This window comes from Oratosquilla oratoria, chromosome 17, assembly GCF_046742065.1.
Source record: "Oratosquilla oratoria isolate Oo_2021 chromosome 17, ASM4674206v1, whole genome shotgun sequence".
In the NCBI taxonomy this organism is placed as follows: domain Eukaryota; kingdom Metazoa; phylum Arthropoda; class Malacostraca; order Stomatopoda; family Squillidae; genus Oratosquilla; species Oratosquilla oratoria.
This window is the reverse complement of record NC_134793.1, coordinates 34,986,561-34,996,155: the sequence shown is the minus strand read 5'-3', so window position 1 is coordinate 34,996,155 and position 9,595 is coordinate 34,986,561. Positions and strand designations below refer to the sequence as shown.

Here is a 9,595-nt window from a genome sequence, read left to right as displayed (position 1 = left end):
ACATTTCAATTTCAAGCATGCTAGCCTTTGATGGCCTAGAATTAAAGTGCATTGTGGTTGTTAAAATATATCTCTAATCACTGGGACCCATTCAGTGTTGTACATATATATATATATATATATATATATATATATATATATATATATGTATATATATAATATATATATACATATATATATATATATATATATATGTATATATATATCATAGTTTATTTAGTTGTCAAAATTCGAGTAGTAATTTAAAATTATTGTCATTAAAATCGTCTTTATGTATTTATCCAAATAAGATTGATTATCATCCCTCATTATTATTTATACTGTCAGTGATAATGTCTCTAATACAAACTCACTCTAAAGCAGAACTATTTATCAAAAATTCGAATTCTTACAGGCGGGACAATGTTTACATCAACTCGACAAATGGAAGAAACTTTAAACACTGTGGTACCGAACACTTGATTAACAGTATCCGGTTCTGGTTATATCTGGTTATACGTAATTTGATATTGTATCACACAAGCTGTATTCTAGTTATGAAGCTACCGCCCCAGATATTATTGCTTTTCCTATGCGTATGCAAATGTTTTGGAAGTAATAATATAGAAGAGGAAAAGTACGGAGTCAAATTTGCTTCCGACTGTGAAGGTAAGGTTTATAGAAATATTTGTACATTTTCAAGCTTATTGATAGTTCATTTGAACTTGTCATCTGCTTGTGTGATATATGCATGTGTGCATGCGTGCACTTATGTAAATAATGTATGTATAATTTATAAAAGGTTACACTATTTATTGGGAATGACAGTTTACTTGATGTAAAGCCAAAGCTAGTATCTCCTGGAGTATAACTTAATACAAGTTCTGTTTATTACTTGATGTAAAGCCAAAGCTAGTATCTCCTGGAGTATAACTTAATACAAGTTCTGTTTGTGCATAGACAGTACCATTTCTGTAATCAGACTGTGTATTTACTTCATTGTTATCTCCATTCATAAACCTTAGATGATTCAAGTCTTCCTGTCACAGATTAATCCTCAGGTTTTGACTTTCTTCATGATCCTAGCATCATTTGCGAACAAGTTCACACAGCTACCTATCCCATTTATCATATCATATAGATATACTGGAGGAACATTACTGATGCTAGAACTTAGCTCTGTGGTACCCCACTAATCCCCTCTCCCTAGTCTATTGTCTATTGTCTCTCTGCTGCTTATGTACCTATTAGATAGAAAGTTTAAAGTTTTGTATTTTTTAAGAAGGGGCCGGGCACACCTATGCAATATTAGATATAGCATTAGAAAATTTAATATTTTGTAAATTATAACAACATAAATAATTTTTTTTTTTTTAAGTGCATACCTATGCAATATAGCATTAGAAAATTGAATATTCATTTTGTAAATTATAATACATTGATGTAATAAATATTTTTCTTGGTAGAAATCAACATCAGAAAACTTTGCTAAAACCTATATAGAAATTAATGAAGTTGCTTCAACTCCTTTAGATGCCATCTTTGTTTTGATAGATTCAGAGGTCGCAGACAATGACCCTGATGACCTCTAGAAGTACAGATACCATGTTACTAAATGCAGGTTAGGTTAGGTTGGTAGGTTAGCTTACCTATTTTTTTTTCTAGCTTACCTATTTCAATTACATGGGAGGCTTATAGTGCTCCCATCTCAACTCCAGTCATAAGGTATGGATTAATAAATGGTTTCCAATTTCTATTTCTGCAGTTTTATCATCAATGTCTCCTTTCATTCACTTACTTTCCTCTTGATGAAGAATTTCTTCTTAAAAACATTGATCCAATTTGTCCTTAAAGGCTCCTATGGTAGAGGCTGTAACTACCTCCAATCCAATCATTGACCACTCTTACACTAGATGAATTAGCCCTCACCAGAGTTCTCCAGTGGCCTCGTTTCTTGAGCTTAACCGTGTTTGACCTGGTACTATTTTCATTATACTCAAAGAAGACGTTATAGTCCACATTCTCCATCCCATGCAGGATTTTATAAGTTTCAATTAAATCACCTCTACGTCTTCGTTTTTCTAACGTTGTTAGTCCCAGTATCTGGCATCTCTCTTCGTAGTCAAGGTCCCTTAGCTCTGGTACCAGTTTGGTCATCCTTCTTTGTACTTTTTCTAATTCTTGAATATCCTTTTTGAAGTATGGTGACCAGCTCTGAACGGCATACTCTAAATGTGGTCTCACCAAAGCACAGGTTAGAATAGATGAATTCTCACTTTAATTTCTTTGGCCTCCACCACTACCAAACCAAAGATGGCATCTGAAGCAACCGAAGTGGCTACATTTGTTTTAGTAAACTTTTCTAGAATTAATTTCTGCCAAGAATAACATATATTATGTTGCTGTATTGTAATGTACAAAATTATTAATTTTCTGTTGACATATCATGTAGGTGTGCACTTCTAAAAATTTAACCAATAATTTTCTTGGCAGAAATCAATAACAGAAAACATTGCTTAAAGCTATGCACAAACAAATGAAGTCCCGTCAACTTTGTTTTGATAGATTCTTAGGTAGGAGACAACGGCCCTGATGACCTCCAGAATTATAGGTACTGCATTACTAAATGCAAATTAGCTAGGTAAGTTGGGTTAGATTAGACGAATTTATCATACAGTACTTTCATTTCTTTGGCGTCTGTAACTACCAAAACAAAGATGATATCTCAAGCACTCAAAATGGCTACATTTGTTTGTGTATAGCTTTTAGTAACTGTTTCTGTTATTTCTACCAAGAATAATGTATATTACATTGATGCATTATAATTTATAAAATTACCCAATTTTCTGTTGCTATATTGTGTAGGTGTGCACTTTTAAAAATTTACCGAAAATTTTTCCTACCACTGCACTGTTCTCCCCTTACAGCTTGCATTTTACAACTTCCATATTAATCTTCCTCTCTTATGTTCCATGTTTCTGCCCTGTAAAGTGATGTTGACATAATCACTCCTTCATACAATCTCCTCCTCTTAACATCCACTCCTAAATGTCATTCTCATTTCACTTTTTAATTTTCCAAGGTGTTTACTTGCTTCTCTCAATCTACATTCTACCTCCACTTTCACTCCTCCCTTTCCTGCCACATTTGCACCCAAGTATCTAAAACTATCCACTTCCTCCAGTTTCTCTCCCTTAATACTCACACCAGTCTGCTGCCCCTTTCTCCTCTTGTACATATCATCACCTTACTTTTACCCACATTTATCTTCAACTTCCTTCTTTCGCACATCCTCCCAGACTCTGTCACCAACTTCCTCAGACCCTCCTCCGATACTGCCACAAGCACAGTGTCGTCAGTAAACAACAACTGGCTCATCTCATACTTTTCTCCATTTCTTGTAACCATCTCCAATCCCTGACCCATTACCCTTGCATTTAGTTTTATCCAAATACTTGGTGACACTATAAATTCACATGAGGACCAATGACAGATACCTACTTGTGGTTTTCCTGCACTGAAGCTGTCCATTTTCAAAACCCATCCATCTCCACACTCCATCAGGAGATGCAGTCCTGCAGGGCTGACCTTAGTCTCCAGACTGGGTCCAGACTCTCTCATCAACTTCATTTGTATTTCTTACACTTTTTCTTACATGGAGAGCTGACAAATGGCAACTGCTTTTCTCTTACTACCTCTCTTGAGCCAGTGATAGGAACAATCCCACACTGATATGTCATGGACAGCATCCTGAAGTTTCTTCCCAGAGAGATCATCTCTGGGAGGTTCCGAGGACTGTTGCCAGGCATTATGAGGCTGTAGATTTCCTGCTTAGTCAAACATGAGGCAATAATTGATTGATTGATAAATTCACATATCTGATGGTAAAAACCTGTGGGTCAGCTGTTGCTATTTCTGTTGACAGTGTGCAAACTTGTCACGAAGGAACTGGCAGAGAAACTAAATGAGAGAGATTCATCTGATGTCATTGAAACTGGATATAATATTGATGGCCAGAAAAAGAAAACTAAATATAATAAATCGTGAGTTTATTTTTCTTGTTGTTATTTGCATAAACAATAATTCCACATGATAAAAATATTGTAATCATGTAGCATTGTATTTAATCTGATTTCTGTGATATTTTTCTCAAATTACACAACTCCGCTTTTGCACAGGGAATTACGTCTTGTGGAAGCCATGGAGGTAGTGTGTCAAGGAATGCTTGATTATAGAATCCACAAAGAACGCACCGACTCTACTCGATGGGCCAAGATGATGAGTCAGACTTTTAAGACACTTCATGGACTTGTGTCAGTTCATCTTTCATAAGTTTTATTCATAGTAACTTAACTCTGAAGTTGAAACTGCAGATCTCTTAGATTATTTTTATCTTTTATTGAAATAGTGTAATTATTTTCATTGACATATTTCATCTTTGTATCACGTGTAAAATAAAATGAAATTTTATAATTGGTATGATTTGTAGATGTAATATAGAATTTCATTCATTGTGTTTATGATATGGTGTCATATTTATACAGTAAAAAGTCACTTAACTGAAATATGTATTATGTTTACCTTTCCAGGAGTAAAGGTGTAAAGGTTGAGCTAGGTATTCCCTATGAATTGTGGGATAAACCATCTGCAGAAGTTACACATATTAAAGTACAGGTAGGTTTATTATTTGTGTATTTTATTCGAATGCTTTTGACAGGGTTGACAGGAAGGCATTGTGGAAGGTATTGCAGATGCATGGGATAGTAGTTAAGTGAAGCGGCCTTGCTGTGGATGTACTGTATCTTGTTGCATTGCTTCTGACCCAGTTAATGGGCAGGAGAAAGGGATGACTGTAAGAGGCTGGTAGATAAGAGCGTAGAAAGGGGGGTAGATGGGTTGTTGCATTTCATAGGTAGGTCATTTGTAGATAATAGCCCAAGTGAGCTGCCAGAGTTCTCTTTCCACCTTGTGTAGGTAATAAAAACATTGTTTATAATAACAGCCCAAGCGCTTAAGGGTAAATTTGTATTTTTGTTAACATGACATTCCTTTGTAACCTAAGTGAGAATTATGCAGAGACTCGAGATTATTCTAAGTAAACAATATTGCTATACAGACTTGAAACAAAGAATGTGATTGGTGAAAGAGTGGAGGAGAAAATTAATTTGGTTCACGATTGTAAGATCATGCCCTTTGGGGAGGATCTTAGACATAAAGTTAAAGATCATTGGACTAAGGAAATCACTATGTCACTGCAAAGCTCATGTAGGATCTTGTATATTTGCTCCCAGGGGAATCCATTGAAAAACTTCAGAGAGTATGTTGAATAAGAATTAACAGATATAGAAGATTACTACATTTTCATTCTCCTAGACAGAAGATTGTAACTAAAAGAAGTGAGTCACCATATCCATAAGTGAGGACCACAAGGGCAGCAACAGTGGTTACAATGACAATTCATCCACAAGGAGCTAAGTGGAGAGGAAAACAAGGGTGATGGATGGCCATGGAATGGGTGGGAGTGGGTGCATATCTTTCGATTTGGCTTCCTCCCTCATAAGGGGAAGAAGTCTTTGGTGTATAGGTAGATATTAAAAAAAGTTGTATAATTTTTTTACTTTTAAGAGGGAGGAAAGAGGGTAGAGGGGAGTGAAGTATGTTGGAGATGGAATGGGTGGGAGTGGTTTTTATGACTGTTTTTTGGCTACCTACCTTGTAAGGGGGAAAAGCCATTGGTATATGTATGTAGTATCATTTTTGTTTTACAAATGAAACTAGATCTGCACTGAGAATGCATCCCATATATGCATATAGAGAAAGTAAACTATGGTATAATACATATATCAATGGCTATTTCCCCCTTACAAGGGAGGTAGCCAAAAAACAAGGGCATAAATTCCACTCCCACCCATTCCATCCCCACATACTCCACTCCCATTTACCCTCCTCCCTCCCTCTTGGCTCCTCCTGGATGATGGGTCATCCCTACATCACACTCGCTGCCCTATGTCAGAAGCAGTGTAGCAAGACACAGCACATCCACAGCATGGCCACTTCATTTAATCGGCAACCCCCCTCTCCATCTCCTCATGCAGAAAAATAGATGGGGAGAAATCCCCTTGGGCTGCATCAAAACATCGTTCACACATACTCCTTCACCCCCCATCCCCCACCCACTCCCTACTATGCATCACAGCATTATCCATACACAACCATTCTCCATTCAACCCGATCTATCCTCTCCCTTACTTCCACAACAGACATTCCCCTCTTTCCCAATGCCCCTTTCACCCCATCCATCCATCTCATCCTTGGTCAACCCCCCCTGAGTTCACTCCCCCAACCTCCACTCTCCACACCGCTTTTACTATTCTTTCTTCACCCATTTTTTCCCTGTTTCCAAACCATTCCAACACTTCTTCATCAACCTCATCTCCGAACTCCCTTTCAACCTCTCTCCCCTCCCCACTTCTCGCTCTATCCAGTGTAGTAACCCCTATCATACTTCTTAGGCACTTCATTTCAGACACATTCAAACTCCTCCTCTCTTCTCCCATGTTCCGTGCCTCTGCCCCACACAGCGGTATCGGCACAAGCACTCCTTCATACAACCTCCTCTCAGCATCCACTCCCAAATGTCTACCTCCTATTACACTTTTTAATCCCTCAAGGCATTCACTTGCTTCTCTCAGTTCACATTCCACCCCCACCTCCACTCCTCCCTTTCCTGACACATTCGCACCCAAGTATCTAAAACTGTCCACTTCCTCCAGTCTCTCTCCCTTAATACTCACCTCCAATTTGCTGCCACATTCCCCCCTTGTACATCTCATCACCTCACCCCTGCCCTCATTTATCTTTAACTTCCTTCCCACTCACACTTTCCCAAACTCCGTCACTAACCTCCTTAATCCCTTCTCCGATCCTGCCACAAGTGCAGTGTCATCAGCAAACAACAATTGACTTATCTCCCTCTTTTCTCCATTTTCTTTAAATTTTATTGTATAATGGAAATATTTAAAACATTTTTCCATTTTTTCTTGAAAAATGGAAAATTTAATTTACAGGAACTGGAGTTGGCTGAATTATTCCTGAGCAGGTTAGGGTGGCGTTGCTTGCGGCAAAGGTCGAAGGGATGGCGGTTCGAATCCACGCCACAAAGTCCTGTAAGGGGCACCATCCTAGCCTTCTGATGGGAGGAGTTTGTGACGTTAAACCATATCATCATATCAAATATAATTCATTTTACTTTCCAGTGTGAAACATTTGTTGAAGATAATGAGGAGATGATCAATGATTGGTACTTCGGCAACCAAGAACAGTCCCTTCAGAAGAGTGTCTGCCCTGCTGTACTCAAAGATGCTAAGTGCCTTCAAGAACCATATGGAGAGGACATAAAAGATTCTCCAGACACACAGGAAGACACCCAGGAAAAAACTAAGAAAAAGAAAAAAAAGATAAAGGGTGACACAGGCCGAGCAGGAAATGAACTATAGAGTTAATTGTATTTTGATATTGCCAATTTTTACTATTGTATTTTACTGTAAAGTGTTGTAAAGAAGTTATTTGTAATACAACCATATTCATAAAGACAGAAAATATTGGTGTTGTAAGAATTAAATGGGAAGATGTAGTCAGTGATATATTTAACCCAGTGATGAAAAGGTGCCTTGAAGGAGAGTTTAAGTACTGCAAACAATTTGGATTCTTTGAAACATCTTTTTGCATTTTGTTTCTGTATTCCATCCTATTCTAGAGGACATAACAGTGACAGCTCATGCTACCAGACATAAAAAAAGACAAAAGGCTTGAACAGAAATGTATTAATATCATTGTGTGAGAGATTTTGCTAGCTTTTGTTGAATAAATTGTGCAAAATGTCTTAATTAGAAAGATGGACAGCAACAGGGACTGAGAGCTTTTGTTTCTACTTTCCTGCTTCCATTGACATCCTTTTATTTTAACATACATTTGTCAAGGCACCACTTTCCTTCACTCTGTGGTCAGTCTCTTCTGTCATTCCTCCACATTCATGCTGATATATATGAATAACTGTTGAGGAGGATAGGGAGGCTTTGAGATGAATACACACACATATATATACCAAGGGCTTTTTCCCCCTTACAAGGGAGGTAGCTAAAGTCAAAAGACATAATTCCACTCCCACCCATTTCATCCCCAACCACTCCACTCCCATTCACCACCCCTCTCTCCCTCTATTTTCTTGGCCCGTGGATGATGGCTCATCCCTGCATCCTATCCATTGCCCTGAGTCAGAAACAATGCAGTAATACATAGCACATCCACAGCAAGGCCACTTCATTTATTTGGCAACCCCCCTCACCATCCCCTCATGCAGAAAAGAAGAAGACGGAGAAATCCCTTTGGCCATGTCAAAATATCATTCACACACAACCAATCCCTAATTCCCCATCCCCCACCCACTCCCATGCATCATAGCATCTCCCATATACAACCATTCCCCCACTCAACCCTATCTTCTGTCTTCTCCTTTCCTTCCACAACATGTAACCCCCCCTCATGCCCCTTTTACCCCATCCATCCATCTCATCCTCGGTCATCCCCTCCTGTTCACCCCCATCCACCTCTGCCTTCCACATTTCTTTTACAAATCTTTCTTCGCTCATTCTTTCCATGTGTCCAAACCACCCCAATAAATATTGAATATGGGAACAATAAATTATTTCCAACCTAAATATCTTGTTTGTTTACATTTTCAAATGACAATGTATACCATGACTTTTTTATTTGAGTGGGTGTGTATTTCAGTGGTATATAGTTTATACCAGTTGATAAAAAATGGGGAAATGTGTGCTTTGGAGTCTCTTGTCAACCTTTGAACTGCAAAGCAAGGAATTTCAATTTTGTATTTTCATTATGCGAGATGATTAACACACATACATATACCAAGGCTTTTTCCCCCTTACAAGGGAGGTAGCCAAAAAGGAAAAGGCATAAAATCATTCCCACCCATTCCATCCCTTAATACACTCCACACCCCTCCACCCTCCCTCCCATCTTAGCACCTCCTGGATGACGGGTCATCCCTGCACCTTGTCCACTGCCCTGGGTCAGAAGCAGTGTCGCGAGACACAGCACATCCACAGCAAGGCCGCTTCATTAAATCGGCGACCCCCCTTCTCCGTCCCCCCATGCATAAAATGAGAGGACGGGGAGAAATCCCTTCGGGCTGCATCAAATTTTGCTCACACATACTACTTCATCCCCCGCCCATTCCATATACAACCATTCTCCATTCACCTCTGTCTTCTGTCCTCTTCCGTCCTTCCTCAACAGACATTCCTCTCTTCCCCATAGCCCCCTTCACCCCATCCATCCACCTCATCCTAGGACGTCCCCTCATGTTCACTCCCTCTACATAGAATTTTTATATAGTCACAGGAGTATTGAGTTGTTACATATATATATATATATATATACTGTATATCACCACGGACGAAAGAAAGAGTTGAGTAAGCAAAACTATATATTTTGATTGCTAACTGCAGTCCTCTTCAGTACTACTGGTATTTCAGGTACTACTGAAGAGGATTACAGTTAGCAGTCGAAATATACAGTTTCACTTAACTTTCGC

The 9,595-nt window shown here is 38.6% G+C and overlaps 1 protein-coding gene across 1 annotated transcript; it reads left to right on the top strand.

Moving 5' to 3' along the window:
* Nucleotides 1-324: 324 nt before the first annotated feature.
* Nucleotides 325-8,696, top strand: CNPYb (FGF signaling regulator protein canopy b). Its single transcript, XM_076200929.1, has 5 exons — nt 325-648; nt 3,905-4,022; nt 4,158-4,292; nt 4,569-4,653; nt 7,236-8,696. Exons 1-5 carry the CDS (start codon nt 333-335, stop codon nt 7,473-7,475), a joined length of 894 nt encoding a protein of 297 aa, XP_076057044.1. The 5' UTR covers nt 325-332; the 3' UTR covers nt 7,476-8,696.
* Nucleotides 8,697-9,595: the final 899 nt, after the last annotated feature.

Excerpts from the sequence above, each read along its gene's own strand:
- CNPYb (XM_076200929.1), top strand. The coding sequence starts at position 333 with ATGTCTCTAATACAAACTCACTCTAAAGCAGAACTATTTATCAAAAAT. Across the intron at positions 649-3,904 it reads ATTTGCTTCCGACTGTGAAG|TGTGCAAACTTGTCACGAAG; the intron begins GTAAGGTTTATA and ends TTCTGTTGACAG. Across the intron at positions 4,293-4,568 it reads AAGACACTTCATGGACTTGT|GAGTAAAGGTGTAAAGGTTG; the intron begins GTCAGTTCATCT and ends TTACCTTTCCAG.